The sequence below is a fragment of the Suncus etruscus genome, chromosome 11, assembly GCF_024139225.1.
Source record: "Suncus etruscus isolate mSunEtr1 chromosome 11, mSunEtr1.pri.cur, whole genome shotgun sequence".
NCBI lineage: Eukaryota > Metazoa > Chordata > Mammalia > Eulipotyphla > Soricidae > Suncus > Suncus etruscus.
This window is the reverse complement of record NC_064858.1, coordinates 2,174,728-2,192,403: the sequence shown is the minus strand read 5'-3', so window position 1 is coordinate 2,192,403 and position 17,676 is coordinate 2,174,728. Positions and strand designations below refer to the sequence as shown.

General features: G+C 55.1%; 1 protein-coding gene across 1 annotated transcript in view; it reads right to left on the bottom strand.

The window, feature by feature from the left end:
- PCSK6 (proprotein convertase subtilisin/kexin type 6) overlaps positions 1 to 17,676 on the bottom strand; it is a 98,309-nt gene that overhangs the window by 9,592 nt on the left and 71,041 nt on the right. The window contains exons 13-18 of the mRNA XM_049783919.1: positions 15,874 to 16,086; positions 12,850 to 12,950; positions 10,807 to 10,910; positions 9,410 to 9,527; positions 1,945 to 2,133; positions 689 to 825 (exon numbers count right to left, since the gene is read on the bottom strand). Coding sequence (XP_049639876.1) covers positions 689 to 825; positions 1,945 to 2,133; positions 9,410 to 9,527; positions 10,807 to 10,910; positions 12,850 to 12,950; positions 15,874 to 16,086 — 862 coding nt within the window. The remainder of the gene's footprint in view (positions 1 to 688; positions 826 to 1,944; positions 2,134 to 9,409; positions 9,528 to 10,806; positions 10,911 to 12,849; positions 12,951 to 15,873; positions 16,087 to 17,676) is intronic.

The following is a 17,676-nucleotide window of genomic DNA, read 5'->3' as shown; positions in this document are numbered from 1 at the left end:
TCGCTCTGGGCCCCCTATTATTTATTTTTAACTAAACTTAAAAAAAATTGGGGGGGGGGGATGAAGTGATAGCTTAGCTGGGATAGCATTTGCCTTGCATGCGGCCCAGAGGGTCCCCTAAACACTGCCTGGATCGATTCCTGAGCACAGAGCCAGGAGTAATCCCTGAGAGCCGCTGGGTGTGGCCCAAAAACCAAAACCAAAAAAAAATCCCAAGAAATTAAAAGTTGATCCTATAAATTATATAAAACCTCCCAACAGGTAAAACATCCCTGAAAAATGTTTAACAGAAGAGGGACTGGAGAGAGAGCACAGCAGTAGGGCATCTGCCTTGCGCGCTACTTGACCTGGGATGGACCCAGGTTCGATCCCCAGCATCCCATATGATCCCCGTGCTAGCCAGGATCGTGCCAGCCAGGATCGACTTCTGGACAAAGAGCCAGGAGTAACCCCTGAGCGCCACGGGGCTTGGCCCAAAACCAAAACAACCTCCCACACATCAATCCTGTGGGTGTTGCGGACCAAGCCTGGGCCTATGTCCATGAAAGATATGGGATTAATCCCCAGATACCCTCAAAAGAACCTCGAAATTCACAAAGTGAGGGAGGATGGCCTAGGTGGGCCTGGCTCAATCCCAGGCATCACCTAAAAGGGGGAGAACAAAGTTGGTGTGACCCAGGACACTGACCTTGCCTGTCGGGGTGGCGCACTTGTGACGGCAGGTCCTGGATGTCGAGGGTCCATTCACCCTCAGCCTTCTCCCCCCAGCAGTGCACAGTCATGAACTCCCAGTCTGAGAAGCCCTCATTGGAGAGGTCCAGCAACCTGAGGGGAGGCCGGGTGAGACAGGGGGCAGCAGGGACCCCCATGGACTCCGAGCACCCCAGGGCAGTGTCCAGGAGAGGCTGTGCTACTCCTATTCCTGCCTTCCTTCATCACCCACACCAGTCCCTCCAAATAATGCTTTCCCGTATCCCAGGACAGAGTCCAGAGCTGTGGGTCCCAGCTGGGACCAACGGGTTGGGGCAGTGACTCCCCTGGAGCTCCCAGAGCTTCCCAAAGGAGCTTTTCCAGACTGAGAAGGGGTGAGGAGGGGCTCATTGCCTGCCAGAGGAGGTTCTGGGCACCCTCCAGGAGCAACTGTGTTTGGGGAAACCCAGCAACTGGGAAGAGGAGGGCCACAGAAGGAGGGGAGGAAGGGGGAAAGAGGGAGAAGAGGAGGGAAGAACGGGAGGGAGGAGGGATATTGGGAGCAGGAAGGGGGATGGAGGGAACTGAGGGAGGACGGTACTCCCACATTAGAGATGGGCAGGCCCCCAAGGCCTCACTGTCTCCAGGAGCCTGAGGCCCCCCCAGTTGGTGCTGACCCATGTGAGACCCACAGTGGCTCCCACTTGGGTTTGGGGGTGTGGGGGGTGGAAGGTTCTGGGAGGCAACCCTCAGATGTCAGGCCTTTGCTAGCCCCCAGAGTCATTCATGAAGCCCAGAGAGGCAGAGATGGCCTCAGTGAGAGGCAGAAAGAGACAGAAACAGAGAAAGACAGAGAGAGACAGAGAAAGGCAGAGACAGCGAGAGGTATATCTGTCCATTCCAAAACCCAACGGCTCCTTCCAGGAAGCCCCTCAGTATCCTTTGGACCAGCCTTGTCCGCGCTGGGGTGAAGTCAGGGTGGCCACTTGGAGGCTGCCCCAAGGTAAGCTCAGGAGAGCCCGACATTGGAACTTGGCAAGGCCGGGACTGACCCAATCTTTCGGCAAGTCCCAACAACATAGGAGTCCTGGGTTTTCTATATCCCCAGCTTGACTGGGAACTGGTTCTGGAACTTTCCACACTCCAGTGGGCCAAAGGGTTTCAAGTTTGACACCCACAGGGGGGGCGCCTCCTGCGGAAAGGTGGAGGGTTCCCGGTCCAGCCCATGCCAGCCCAGCTGCCCCCGGGGCTCACCTCTTGGCCAGCAGCTGGGACTTGGTCCCCGAGGGGGAGGTGAGGTGGATCTGGAGGTCGCCACGGCGCGGGTGCGAGATGGTGACCCGAACCACCACGTGCTCCAGGAAGGCCACTCGCTGGTCGGAGCGGTCGGCGCAGGCCGTGGTCAGGGCTGTGGACCGCAACGTCTGCCCCACAGGGATGATCCTGGGTGGGCAAAGGGGTGCTCAGAGCAGGGTGGGACAGAGCCTGGCAGGACCCAGAGGTTGTTCCGGGGGAAATCAGGGTGTCCTGACACCCCTCAGCATCATCCCCGAGAAAGAGGCCTTCTGGGCTGAGATTGGGGTGGAGGGCTGGAGAGAGCTGACCTAGGCTCGGCGACCAATATCCCCAGATGATTCCCCTGAGCACCACCAGGAGTACTTTTTCTTTTCGTTCTTTTATTTGGACGACGGGGTGGGTTACAACCTGGTGGTGCTCGGGGTTACTCCTGGCTCTGCACTCAGGAATCACTCTTGGCAGTGCTTAGGAGACCTTATGGGATGTCGGGTATCAGCATGCAAGACAAGTGCCCTAACCATTGTACTATCTCACCAGCCCTTATTTGTCTATATATTGGGGCCACACCTGGCAATGCTCAGAGGTTACTTCTGGCTCTGCACTCAGGAATTTTTTTTTTTTTTTTTTTTTTTTTGGTTTTTGGGCCACACCCGGTGACACTCAGGGGTTACTCCTGGCTATGCGCTCAGAAGTCGCTCCTGGCTTGGGGGACCATATGGGGCGCCGGGGGATCGAACCACGGTCCGTCCTAGGCTAGCGCAGGCAAGGCAGGCACCTTACCTCCAGCGCCACCGCCCGGCTCTGCACTCAGGAATTTTTCCGGTAGGTGCTCAGGGGACCTTATGAGATGCTGGAGACGCTGGCTGCATGCAAGGCAAATGAACGCCCTCCCCACTGTGCTCTCATTCTGGCCCCTTAAGCCCTTTTACAAAGGCCTCCATGGGCAGGGATGTGTTTCAGCATTAGGGTGGTTCTTGTGGTTGTTGTTGTTGATCTGCTTTGGGCCACATCCAGCAGCGCTCATGGACTACTGGCTCAGTGCTCAGGAATCACTCCTGGCAGGCTCGGGGGACCCTATGGGATGCTGCATTCCCTCTAAAAGGCCTCACTGGTCCTCCGGCTCAGCCTGAGTCCAGCATGGAGAGCCATGCCCTCTACCAATTCCCCACAGTGCAGCCAAGTGGGGACGACAGGCCCTTCTGGATGCCCATCTCTTTCCTGGGCTGCAGAGCCAGGCTAGAATGAAACCAAAGCACAGTTCATGAGAAAGCTGGGGGGTCAAGAGGAACACCTCCATGACCCCCCCCCCCACATTGCCACAAGGGCACAGTCCACAGGGTCGGTGCTGAGAGTCATGTCAGTGGGATACAAGTCAGGTCAGTCAAGGTCAGGTCAAAGACCAGAGGGCAGGGAGGGAATGTCTGATGCAGGTGACTGCATCTGGGGGTTCAGGCAGGGCGGCTTCCCCTGGATCTGGGCCCTTATACCTGATGAATCTGTTTTGTTCGGTTTTGGGGCAGTGTCAGGGGGCCCTGTGGTGCCAAGGTTTGAAACGAGGGGATTCCCGGCCCTGGGAGGGCTTAACTCCCAAGAAACATTACTGTTGCCTGGGCTTCAGGAAACAAGAATGACCATAAAGCCAGAGCGGTAGCACAGCGGTAGGGTGTTTTCCTTGCACTGCCAACCTGGGACAGACCCGGACTTGATCCCTGACATCCCTCCCATATGGTTCCCCGAGCCTGCCAGGAGCAATTCCTAAGTGCAGAGCCAGGAGGAACCCCTGAGCACCACCGGGTGTGGCCCCCAAACAAAACCAAAACCAAAACCAAAACAAAAAAAATGACATAGTTGTGGTTTCATGATGAAATCTCTACCGGAAAACTCCTAGTGACATGTAAGGTCACCCATTCCCGTAAGTGAGGGTGGGTGGCAAGTTGGGAAGGTCCAGCAGGGACATCACACTCCGCCCTGCTTTCCTGCCAAAGCCAACGACCTGACACCAGGCCCACTGTGGGGGCCTCCTTGGGCACTGGCACAATGTTGGCAGCTGCGTGCTAACCCTGTGGCTGCAGCTCCCATCCCAGAGGGCACCCCGTGGACACTCCAGGTGCCAACAATGACAGGAAACGGGGACTGAGCAAAGTTCCCCTGCCCAGTGGTCCCATCAATGGCATCTACAATCTCCTCCCGAAAGACCAAGTCAGAACACTAAAGCCACAGTCCAAGATCTCCCTTTTCTTAGGAGACCCTCTGGGGTGTCAGAGACTGAACCCAGGGTAGGTGCAAAGCAAACGCCTTCCCCTCTGTCCTGAAGCTCCTAACCCTCACATCATCCTGGGGCCCCCTCAAAGCTTGGCTGCTAAATAGGCTAGAGCAATTGCACAGTAGGAAGGGTTTGATTCTCTGCATCCCACAGTGTCTCCTGTGGGAGACACTGCCAAGAGTGATTCCTGAGTGCAGAGCTGGGAGTAACCCCTGAGCACTGTTAGGTGTGGCCCCCAAACCAAAAACTCCTCCCAACAGGCTTCATTCACAGTCCTCACCCGTCAAGGACACTTCTGAATAGACACTGAGTCAGGGATGAAAGTGAAGAGGGATAGGATCAGAGGACACCCCCCCCCCCCACGGCCCCACCCATCTTTGTGCTTTGGCAGGGAAGCAACTAAGTATTTCTCATTTCCAAGGGCCTGAGCGATAGCACAGTGACAGGGTATTTGCCTTGCATGCAGCTAACTCGGACGGGCCCCGATTCGATCCCTGGCATCCCATATGGTCCCCAAGCCTGCCAGGAGCGATTTCTGAGAGCAGAGCCAGGAGGAACCCCTGAGTGTGCTGGATGTGGCCCAATCCCTCAAAAAATATTTCTCAATTTCCACCTACAAGGCCTATCTGCTCAGCATCAAACCTGCCAACAAAAGGTTAGTGGTCACTGGTGGCCAATGCTGCAGGCCCAGGAGTCCTGGCCCGCTCCCCTGCGTCAAATATCTCTCGGGTTTGTCTGGGAAAAAGGGACTTGGTGAAGCCAAAGGCTGTGATGACAGATCACAGGACAGAGCACTCCAATGCTGCAAGGCATCAGGGGTCTAGGGGTGTGGTGTGGGGTGTGGGACTGACCAGAAGACTGTGGCCCCAAGAAAGCAGCTCTGGCTGTGGGAGGGACATGGTGCCAGCTTTCAAGTTACAGCTGGCTTGCTGGATGCTCTAGAATGTTCTAGAATAGGGGACGAAGTGATAACACTGCAATAGGGCATCTGTCTTGCACATGGAAGACCCGGGAAGGACCTGGGTTCCATCCCCAGCATCCCATATGGTCCCCTATGCCTGTCAGGAGTGATTTCTGAGCACAGAGCAGAGCCAGGAATAACCTCTGAGCGCCACCGGGTGTTTCATGGCCAAAAATAAAAAAACCAAAAGATTAAAACACAAACAAAACAAAAGGGGAAAAATGTAAAATACTTTAGAATAAAAACTTCTGACGGGCTGATCATGAAGGCCAGACAGAGGGAGACGGATTCCGTGGACTTTTACTCAGACAAGTTCCCTTTTAGACATTCCCATTGAGGCCTCAACTCCCAGTTATAGGCCAGACAGCACGTCCCTCAGGTTGGAAGGAAACTTAACCAAGAGGGAAGGCCCTTTGGGCACTCACAGCACGACAGGGCTGCTCCGTGTGGCTGCCTGGCGAGTGTCAGACACTCATGTTGATGGGCCATGCTGTTTTCTTGGACGGTAAGACAAGGCGATGTCTGCTCGGGGCTCCCTCTTTGTAGGGTTGGGGATCGAATCAGGACCAGCCAAGCCATGCTTGTTGCAGTGTCTCTGTGTGTCTCTCCTCTCCTCTCCTCTCCTCTCCTCTCCTCTCCTCTCCTCTCCTCTCCTCTCCTCTCCTCTCCTCTCCTCTCCTCTCCTCTCCTTCCCCTCACCTCCCAACTCCTCCCCTCCCCTCCCCTCCCCTCTCCTCTCTTCTCCTCTCCTCCCCTCCCCTCTCCTCCCTCTCTCCTTTCCTTCCCTCCCCTCTACTTCTCTCTCTCTCTCTCTCTCTCTCTCTCTCTCTCTCTCTCTCTCTCTCTCCCTTTGTGTCTATTTCTTTTTTATTTTGGTTTTTGGGCCACACCTGGTAGTGCTCAAGAGTTACTCCAGGCTCTGCACTCAGAAATCGTTCCTGGTTTGGGGGACCATATGGGATGCCAGGGATTGAACCCAGGTCTGTCCTGGGTCGGCTGCATGCAAGGCAAACACCCTAGTGCTGTGTTATTGTTCCAGCACCCTGTCAGTTTCTATGTCTCTGCATCCCTGTTTCTCTCAGTCTCTGTCTCCCTGTGTCTCTGCTAGTCTGTCACCTTCTAGGCCACCTCCCAGCTCGGCGGTGGACAGAGCAAGCAACTATGACCGGGCGCCCGTCTGCTCTGCTAGGCAGCGGCGTCAGATTCCCCTCGAGACAGCGGCCAGCTCTGCCTTATGGGCAGGCCTGCCAGGTCCTTTCTTCCCTCACGGTGGAACAATGTCCCTCTGTGTGTCCCGCCCAGTCCCCACCGCTGCTGTCTAGACTGGCCACACTCGCGCTTGGGACACAAAATAAAACATAAATAAAAATCGGCCCGCGCCACCCTGGCACCAAGGGCGGCTGGAGAAGAAAGTTCCCTTCAGGAGCGGCGGATGGGGGACGCTGCGGTCACAGGCCCCGGGGGCCCTGGTCACCTCACCTGGTGTCCTGGGACCTCAGCAGAAACTCGGCCGTGGGCAGGGAACCACTGCTCTGGTTCCAACCTGAAGGCATTAGGCCCTCCCCAAGAAAAAACACCCCTGGGTAGCGCTGGGTGTGACCCCAAATTAAACAAAGACCAAAATAGGAAGCGAAGTTGAGGAGCTGATGGAGAATCCAGGTTCAGCCCATCACCCCATAGGGTGCCCCCAGCCCCAAGAGGAGGGGTGACCCCTGGGTGCAGATCCAGGAGGAAGCCCTGAGTACTGGAGAGAGGGGGAAAGAGAGAGAGAGAGAGAAGAGAGAAAGAAGAGAGAGATGGGGAACAGAGAGAGAAAGAGGGAGGGAGAAAAAAAAGAAAGTTAGAGGGAGATGGGGCCGGAGATATAGCATGGAGGTAAGGCGTTTGCCTTTCATGCAGAAGGTCAATGGTTCAAATCCCAGCATCCCATATGGTCCCCTGAGCCTGCCAGGAGTGATTTCTGAGCGTAGAGCCAGGAGGAACCCCTGAGTGCTGCCAGGTGTGACCCAAAAACCAAAAAAAAAAAAAAAAGTTAGAGGGAGAGAGTGAAAAGAAATCCAAAGAATGATTGAGCGAGAGGCGAGAAAGAGAGCGAGAGTAAAGAAGACACAGAGGGGGAGAGAGGAATAGAGAGCGAGAGACAGGGAGAGTGAGCGAGAGGGAGAAAGAGGGAGAGGGAGAAAATGTGAGAAATGAAAAAGGGAGAGAGAGAGCACACATACTCTATTAGCTGAAAAAGCTAGGGTTGCTTCATTTCTTATTTCTTTTTCTTATTTTCTGGGCCACACCCAGCTGTGCTAAGGAGTTACTCCTGGTTCTGCATTCAAGGGTTACTCCTGGAGGGCGGCAACGGGGTACCAGGAATAGAACCCAGGTAGCTGAGTGCAAAGGCTTCTCCTCCCCGAGCTCCTATCGCCAGGGCCATCTTTCATCACGTGTGTCCCCAAGGTGACACGGCAGCGTCCGGGTGACCTTATGGGACCTCAAAGCCCAGTTAGGCCTCTCTCCTTCCGAGGACAGCTACAAAATCTGCCGAGAGCGACCTACTGTCCTCATTGCAGGACAGTTAGCCTGAGCCTGAGTGGTGGGTTTGGACAGGCCCAGAGACCCTTGCTTGTTGGTTTTGGGGCCACACCCGGTGGTGCTCAGGGGACCCTAAGGGAAGCCAGAGACCAAACCCAGGTCAACTGTGTGCATGGCCAATGCCCTCCCTTCTGTTCTGTTGCTTTGGTTCAAGTCCAGTATATTTGGACCCTAGAGTCCCAGCCCCCTGAGACTCCAGAGTGTCGGGGCCAGAGCAACGTGCCAGTAGAGATGGCTCCCACCTTGGTTCCATCCTTGGTTGTATCCTGGAGGGTCCTTGATTTTTTTGTTTTGTTTTAGAGCCACACCCATCAGCGCTCAGGGATTCCTCCTGGCTCTGTGCTCAGAAATCGATCCTGGCAGGCTCGAGGATCGTATGGGTTGCCAGGGATCGAACTCAGGTCTGTTTGAGGTTGGTCACATGCAAAGCCCTACTGTGCTATCGCTCCAGTTCCAGCTCCATAGGGTCCTTGAACACCACCAAGGGTGGCCCTGAAGGAGGCCTCGGAAGAAGGCACCATGGCCTCAGGCCAAGGTCGAGGCCCCACTTGCCAAGTGTGAAGCCAAGTTGAGTCAACTGAAGGCACCGACCCCACAGCTGCCTGGACCACTGCACAAATGAGCTCCACTAACTTTGCTACTTCTCTGCCCTGTACCCCGGTGGGTAAAAGTACCTCCCATCGCTGCAGGACTGAGGATCAACTCTGGACTCTAGAAAGCAGAGATGAACCCAGCCTGGAACCCTCCCCCGGGCCCCTTCTGTCCTTGGGCTCCTACAGTAGGTGAGGGAGATGCGGGCGTTCTGTCCAAAGCTGGAGGGACAGCCAAGGTCATGGGTTCAGATTTCCAAGACAAGGTTCCGGCCCACCCTGGCAAAGAGCAGGTTTGCTACAAAAGGGGGAGTCGTGGACGGCAAAGCAACCCCCACCCCAGAGGCTGAAGAAGGGATCCTGGGGTTCTGCGACCAGCCTAAAAATATGACGCCCTGAGTCCAAATCCCAGGGTGGCAACCCACATGCACCACCCATCAGGAACCTTTGGCCACGGAGTGCGTCAACTCCGGGGCACTTGGCCAGAGAATTGTGAGCACCAAGATGCCTGATCTCCGGGCCTGAGCAGAGCGAACACTGCTACTGACACAGGTAGGACCACCAGCTTCTGGAGCGTGAGCCTGGAGCACACAGCCAAGTGTGTGTGCGAGACCAACCCCTCCCTGTGGCTGCAGGACAGCAGCAAAGGGAAGAAGGAAACCAGCAAGTCCACATCGGAGAGGCCTGCGGGCGGGCCTGTGCTCTGTGGGAACCAAGTTTGGGCCCCGGCATTCCAGGCCTCTCCCCAGCACTGAGTCATCCCCCTCAGTTGGCCCCTGGGCCCCCGAGCATTGTTTGGAAGCACTCTTTGAGGGAAAAGAGGGAGGGCTCTTTTCCTCCCTGAGCATTTCTGTAAGTGAGAATGCAGGCTTAGACTCAGGCACGCATGCAGTGACACATACGTGCATATTCACACGCACACACATTCACACACGTGCACCCAGTTTCTCACAGGGGTGTCTGCGTGGTCCCTCCCTTCCCCCTTACGGCTGACGGGGCCGGCTGACGGGGCCGCAGCTGCCTTACCTGGGCCTCTTGTCCGTGGCCACCACACACGTGTGCTGGGCGGGTACGGCCTTCCATGTCTTGGCCTCCACCACCAGGGCCTCTGCGTCCACCAGGCCGAAACCATAGAGATGGCTGACTGGAAAGACAGCACGTCAGGGAAGCAGCCCTGGGCCCTGAGAACCCCACACTGGAGGCTGGGCTGGGCTGGCAGTTCCTCTGGCCTAGCTAAAAGGGGTGTCCGGAACTCCACATAAGAGATGCCTCCTGGCACCTCTGATGGCCCAGGTGCAGTTCCACAGGGGCTGGTCTCCAGAGTGCCAACACTGCCAGGGATTCCTTCCCAGGGACCCCCACACCTAAATATCTCGTCCGGTACTCAGAATCCAAAAATCTGTCTGGTTTGGGGCCACACCCAGGGGTGCTCAGGGTTTACTGGCTCTGTGCTCAGGAATCAATCCTGGTAGGGCTCAGGGGACCATATGGGGAGAGACGGGGTTCAAAGATACTGGAAATAAAAAGTTTAGCAAACAAACAAACAAAACCCTCCCTACCTATAATGCTTGATACTGAAAAGCTAATTTATACATTTAAAAAGGTCTGAAGGGGGCAGAGAGATAGCACAGCGGTAAGGCGTTTACCTTCCATGCAGCCGACCCAGGATGAATGGTGATTCGAATGCCAGCATCCCAGGGTCCCCCATGCCTTCCAGGAAATATTTCTGAGCACTGCTGGGGGGCGATTTCTGAGCATAGAGTCAGAAGTAACCCCTGAGCACTGCCAGGTATGGTTCCAAAACCAAAAAAAAAAGAAAAGAATGGAGCCGGAGAGGTGGCACAAGTGGTAGGGCATTTGCCTTGCACGGGCTCACCTAGGACGGACCATGGTTCAATCTTCCGGCATCCCTTATGGTACCCCAAGCCAGGAGCGATTTTTGAGCGTATAGCCAGGAGTAAGCCCTGAGTGTCACCGGGTGTGGCCCCCCCCAAAAAAAAACAGAAAAAAAAAAAGAAGAAAAGGTTTGGTCACACTGGCGGTGTTTGGGAGCCATTTCTGATGGTGCTTGGAGGACCATGAGGTACGTGGATTCAAACCCAGGGCTCACATGCAAAACACCACTCCTGGCCCCAATGCCAGCCCCCGGCACTATAGGCTGATGAAACAGCACTTCAGTCACTGCTGCCTCAAGTATGTGGAGACTAGAAAAGTGTTTCTGGGACCCCGAACCTCAATGGTGAGGCCCATGCAAGGTCCCTAGAGCTTTCTCTGGGAATGGACTTTCATGCTCTGGGGCATTTGGGGAATTTTTTCCTGAGAACTCGAGTCATCTCTTTGGTCCAGTTTCAGGGAGACCCAGACTCGCAGGGACCCTCCTCCCCAGCCGTGCCCAACCCCCGCCATGCCCCCGCCAGCCCCACCTTTATGCCCGGCTCCATTCACTTTCCAGTCGTTGGCTTTAAGGTGGGCCGGCCTGGAAGTCTTCACCAGCAGATGCTGGACGTCTCTCCATGTCAGCTGGCTGCTGTAAGGGACAAGGACAGGCCCTGTCAGCCCCAGTGATGGCCACGGACCTCCCTCTAGCCCTCCCTTTCTCTATCCCTACCTTCCCATGCCCAGTGGCACTCAGGGATTCCTCCTGGCTCTGCACTCAGAAATCACTCCTGGCAGTACTCAGGGGACCCTAATGGGGATGCTAAGGATCGAACCTGGATTGGTCATGTGCAAGGCAAATGCCCGACCTGCTGTTCTAACTCTTTGAACCCAAATTAACCTTTGCAGGGCCAGAGAGATAGCATGGAGGTAAGGCATTTGCCTTGCATGCAGAAGGACTGTGGTTCAAATCCTGGCATCCCATATAGTCCCCCGAGCCTGCCAGGAGCAATTTCTGAGTGTAGAGCCAGGAGTAACCCCTGAGCGCTGCCAGTGTGACCCAAAACCCAAAAAAAATGTTTTGGGGGGACTAGAGCGATAGCACAGCAGGGTGGGTATTGCTTTGTACCAGCCTACCCAGGTTTAATTCCCAGAATCCCACATGATCCTTCGAGCATTGCCAGGTGTGACTCCTGAGCACCGCTGGGTGTGGTCCAAAGACCCCCCAAAAAAGCTGTGTTCAGGGCTTTCTCCTGGCTCTGCACTCATGGCAATGCTATGAGGGGGACCCTGTGGGTAGTCTGGGATGGGATCAGTGTCAGCTGTGTGCAAGGCAAATACCCTCCCTGCTGTGCTATCTATCCCTTTGCTCTGTGAACTCTATTTTCAACAAATTCCACTTAATCTGGCTGTGTGGATTGCTGAGGTGCTGATAAGTGGGGAAGAAGGCGCCTCTCAGGAGTGCCATGTGTCCAGGGCCGAATTTCACAATCCTGGACCCAATGGAGATTTGTTTTTTCTTAGGGTTCTTTCAACTGACCACATTCCTTGCACGTTTCCAGGAAGGGAAGATCTCCAACAATGAGGGGCTGAGTCCGTGAGCTCAATTTTCCATTCAAGTAATGAACTTACTTAGGGTTCTTCTGTTTTTTTCCACCACCCCTTTTTTGGGTTCAGACCTATCAGCGCTCAGCAACTAGTCCTGGCTCTGCACGCAGAAATCATCCCTGGCAGGCTGGGGTCCCACCTGGGATGCTGGGAATCAAATCGGGTCCCTCCCAGGTCAGCCACTTGCAAGGCAAATGCCCCACCACTGTGCTATCTCTCCGGCCCCCATTTATTTATTTATTTGAAGTATTTTTTAGTTTTAGGGTTTGGGCTATATCTAGTGGTGCCCAAAGCTTACTCCTGGCCCTGAGCTCAGGGATCACTCTTGATGGTGCTCTGGGGATGGTACGTGGTTCTGGGAATTGAACTTGGCTTGGCCGTGTGCAAAGCAAACACTGTCCATCTCCCTGGCCTGTAAAAGGAGAAGTCCTAACTCATTCTGTCCAGATGTCTCCAGAGATGTTCTTTACAGAAGTTACCGGGTTGCAAGGACTCCAGAGATGATTCTGCTGCTACAGAGGACAGGTGGGGTGGGACAGTTGCTCTGAAGGGGCTGGACTCAGGAAATCACAGGCAGACACCAGGACACTAGGAGAGACTGGCCACACCGGAAGGTGCCTATACACACAAGTCAGACACCAGCTCGGGGACCGGAAGGGTGTTGGGGTGTAGTCTCTCATAAGGAGCCCTAGCTGGCTGACACAGGGATTCTGCATGGCCCATTTCAGAAGGTGACAGAAAAGGGCTTCATGAGCCAGAGAGCTGACAAAGCTGCAAGTGTGAGCCCCGAGGCCCCAAATTTGATCCCCCAGGACCCTGAGCACCACTGGCCAGAGCCCTGGAGGGTCCCCTAGTAACCCTAGCACAGCCAGGCCATCTAGCAAGAATATCCCTTGAGCACACTGGGAGACCCCCGAATAACTCTGGTCCCAGAATTGCATTCGCCTCAGAGAAATGCCAAACCGGAAGCCGCAGGGACTTACTTGGCCTCCAAGGCTAAGGCGATGATGCCGGCCACCATGGGGGCTGAGACCGAAGTGCCCGTGTGGCCGTCAGTACAGCGCTGGCGGAGGTCCGTGGTCACCTGGTGGAGGGGAGGGAGAGGCCAGTCAGCTCTGGGTGCTCAGCGCTACTCCACAGGGCCTGAGGCCGGGCGGGGGGTCCCCGGAGGCTGCCAGGTGTTGCCCTCAACCACAAACCTTTTATCTTTCAGATAGGGACTTCTGCCTTTTTTCATAGAAGCTTGGGACATGGATTACTCTGTTCTACCTCATATTTCTGCATTTTTCCAAAAATTAAGAAAGGGGGGGAAAAAAAGAAAGTAAGGGGCCAAGGGCCAAGCGGTCCCAGGTGTACTGGTGGAGATTAAAAAAGCATAAAACTAAATATCCAAGTCAAAGACAATGATAATGAACTAAAGAAACCCAAACTCTAACAATCTAAACTTTAAATGGGGGTGGGGGGGGGCACAGTGATAGCGCTTTTGCTCACACATGGCCGACCCAAAAAGGACCCGGGTTTGATCCTCACATGGTTCGCTGAGCCTGTCAGGAGAGATTTCTGAGGGCAGATCCAGGAGTAACCCCTGAGCAACATTGGGTGTGGCCAAAACCAAACCAAACCAAAACAAAATACACTTAAAATGGGCCTGTTATTCTGGCAGGCCAAGGGCAAAAGGGTCCTGGTTGGGATACACTCTGGAAACATTGATGTAGGGAGGTGGACACCCATGGTGGGATTGGCCCTGATTCATTGTCTGTCTGAAACCCAACTATAAAGGACTTTGTAAATCACAATGGTTTTAATAAAATAAGATAACATTTAAAAACAAAGTGAGGGGCCAGAGCCATAGCACAGTGGAGAGGGGGTTTGCCTTGCACATGGCCAACCTGGGTTCAAACCCTGGCATCCCAGAGGGTCCCCTGAGCATGCAGGAGTAATTTCTGAGCAGAGATCAGGAGTAACACCTGATCAGTGCCGGATATGGGGTCTCCCACTCCCGTTAGGCAGTGTGGCCCTGGGTCGAGAGCTGAGGAAAGTTTTGGCTCTGTTTGTCTGGACTCTCCCCTCAATGGCATTGCTCCCCAGAACAAAAGAATGAGCTACAGGGCCTCGACCAGGCAGGTAAGGAGAGAAAAGAAGCTTCTGGGAGTCACACTCCCTTAGGACTTGCAGAAAACAGAGTGGAAACACAACAGCACCCAAGGGAGGGACCAGAGAGACAGAAGAGTGGGGAGGCTGTTTGCATTGCACTCAGCCAATATGGGTTCAAACCCCGGCATCCCATAGGGTCTCCTGAGCTGCCAGGAGTGATTAATGAGCACAGAGCCAGGAGTCACCCCTGAGTATTGCTGGGTGTGGCACACACACACACACACACACACACACACACACACACACACACACACACACACACACACACACACCCCTCACCAGAAAGGGCCTTCCTATGCCCACCAATGCTCTTCACCTCTGACCAGAGCAGTTCAAACACAGCTAGCCCCCTCCGACCTTTCTGCCCTTAGCCTGAAGGTCATAGGTCACTCTCACCCGGGGCCATGCTCTCACCCCACTGGCCTTGTGATTACAGCCGGCCACAAGCTGTCATGTCACTTTACACTGCTCCAGGGCCCCAGTGCAATCTCACAGAGGAAAAGGGAAAGTGTATGAGGGAAATGAGGAAAGGGCTAGCCCCCCACCCTGAAAGTGTGTGCTCAGAGAAGGAACCAGAGCAGGGTGCAGCCAGAGCCCAGGCGTGGTTCCACGGCCCAGAGAGCTCTGTGACACGCTCCCGCCAGCAGCCGCCTGCTGTCCAGCCGACGCCACCCAGGCGTGTTCCGAGGCAGTGGCGCCCCCAGAAACAGGACACACCATTCAGAAGCGTGCTTGCGGGCGGCAGAGGAAAAGAGCCAGTCAAATTAATACCTTCGTTAACTGGGCCCCGGGCTGTGGGCCGGGCTGGAAGAGCAGGCGGCCTGCTCCTGCAGAAACAGGCAAAAATAAAATGGCAAATAATTCCTTAAAGCCATCTGCCTCCATGGCAGGAAGAAAGAAAGATGCCAACGAGCTTTCCAAGGATCCTGGTGTGGGGAACATCTAAGCACCACCTACGTGACCGCACACACGAAACCCACACAAAGTTGGACCCGAAACTTCACCCTCCTTTTTAGGTATTTATTTTAGAAAGTGAGGTGTATGGGAGCAAGGGGGCAGGGGGAGGGAGCCAGCCCACCCATACCATACGTATCTAAGCAAAACTGCTTTTTGTTTATGGGAGCACAGCCAGCAGGGCTAAGGGGAGCGGGGCCTGTGGTGCCAGGGACAGACCCAGCGCTCACACCAAGGTTTCTGCCCACGTTCTGGCCCTGGGGACCAGCTCTGAGGCCCCCCAAAAAAGCTGCTTTTGAAAAGAGCAATTCCATCGTGGTTCCAGGAGCGAGTCTCTACCAGTGCCCAGTTCTAGGGAAAGTTGTTCCCCGGAAGGAATCCCTGGAAGGCCGGATTCCAGCAGATTCCTTAGACACCCCAGATTTGCACAACTCTCCGGACTCTGCTTCTGTGTTAAAATGCGATGCCACGCAGAGACCATAGAGCCCTCCGGAGGTCTGGGCGAGGCCAAAGCCTGCTTTTAGGTGCTATTTTTAGGGAAGTCGCTGGAATTTTTTTGGTTGTCTTATTTTGGGGGCCACACCCGGTGGTGCTCAGGGCTTACTCCAGGCTCTGTGTTCAGGAATCTCTCCTGATGGGCTTGGGGGGGACCCTGTGGGGTACCAGATATTGACCCTAGACTGACTGTGTGCCAGGCCAGCACCCTCTTCTTGGTACTGTTGCTCCAGCACTGACACTGGGGTTTCTGGCAAGAGGGAGGCCGGAGGCTGTAGGCCACACCTGAGGATCCATGACAGGGCAAGATGGCCACAGGAATCCCCCATGGCTGCCACCCCCACCCATCTGAGCCTGGACTGAGTCCTATCTGGGGAGGAGGAGACGCGGCCCACGCCACTCACGATTTTGCGCTCGTAGAAGGCGCCGCTGCTGTAGGTGGCGGCCAGGGTAGAGGCGCACTCCTCCAGGTACCAGGGCTTGTAGCCGTTCTCCGTGGCGCTGCTCACCGAGATGGTGTAGATGCTGTTGGTGTAGCCGTCGCACGAGCAGTGGTCGCCCTCTCGCCCGCCGTTCCCCGACGCCCAGACAAAGATGGAGCCCAGCCCCTGGCGACCCTGCAGGGCAGAAAGGGGGCTGGAGATGCCAGGGACAGGGAAGGGAAGGGAAGGGAAGGGAAGGGAAGGGAAGGGCCCTTCCCAGCTGCCACCCAGGGTGTGGACTGGCAGGCTCTGTCTCGCTTCTGGTTTTGTCTTTTCTTCCTTCTGTGAGTTTTGTGGGTGCCCATATTTGGAGCTCCAAGGAGTTGGGGTCACTCCCGGTGCTGCCCAGCTACCGGGGAGGGGCAGAGTGAGGCTGTCTCACTTATGTTACCGGCTCTGGCATGCTCTGTTTTCCCTGGAAACAAGTACTTGTGCCATGGGCAACAGCCTTAAAGCTGGAATCAGGGGCCGGAGCAGTAGTAGAGGGCATTTTCCTTGCATACAGCCGACCCAGGTTCTATTCCAGCATCCCATACAGTCTCCTGAGCTTGCCATGAGTGAATCCCGAGTGCAGAGCCAGGAAAAACCCGAGTGCCTCCTAAGCTAGGGAAGGGATTCCCGAAGCTGCTCCAGGACCCACTGAGTAGAGCCCAGTGGCCCATTCCTGGCTTGTAGGCATCTCTGTAAACCCAGACAGGGCCCTGCAGTCCCAGGGAACAGATAGCTAACACAGTGCTGGGCATCCCAGTGACTGCCTCTTCTCAAGCACCCAGGGTGTCAGGATGAAGTCTAGGGCCCCCTGCCCTAGTGTCCAAGCTGTTTATTTGCTGGCCCACCTGTCATCCACCCTGGTGAAATCGTCAATATTTTTGTTTGTCTGGTTTTGGAGCCACTGGGTAGTGCTCAGGACTGACTCCTGGCGGTGCTCAGGGGACCCTCTGGGGGCTGGGTATCAAGTCCAGGTCAGCTGCAGGCAAAGGCAAGAGCCTTTCCACTGTCTTACACCCCAGGCATCTGGCTGCTGTTCTGCCCCCTGATTTCTTCACTTTATCTCCTCCAGGGGGGTTCCCCCATGCTGATGCAAATAGCAGAATTTCCACTTTTAGTTTGATTTGATTTGTTTGGTCTGGGGACCTCTTCCAGAAGTGTTTAGGGGACCGTATGGGGTGCCGGAGATCGAACCTGGGTCGACTACATACAAGGCTAGCGCCTTCGTCCCGTGCTTTCTCTTTAGCCCCCCATGTGTCCCATCTGCACTCAATGTTTGACTTGAACATTTGATTTTTCTGTTTATTCTTTTGTTTTGTTTGTTTTGTTTTGTTTTGGGTCACACCTGGCGGCACTCAGCTGTTACTCCTGATTGCACTCAGAAATCGCTTCTGGCAGGCTCGGGGGACCATGTGGGATGCTGGGATTCGAACCATCGTCTGTCCTGGGTTGGCAGTGTGCAAGGCAAGAGAGGTGAAGAAACACTAGGACTGCTAGGGTCTTGGATCACTTTTTCAATTGTGTTTGTTTTGGGGCCACATCAGCAGTGCTCAGGACTGACTCTTGGCTCTGTGCTCAGGAATCCCTCCAAGGACCTTCTGGGATGCCGGATATCAAAGCCGGGTGGGCTGCCTGCAAGGCACATGTCCTGAGGCCTTTCCCTACCTACCTTTTTTTTTTTTTAGTTTTTGGGTCTCACACGGCAGCGCTCAGGGATTACTCCTGGCTATGAGCTCA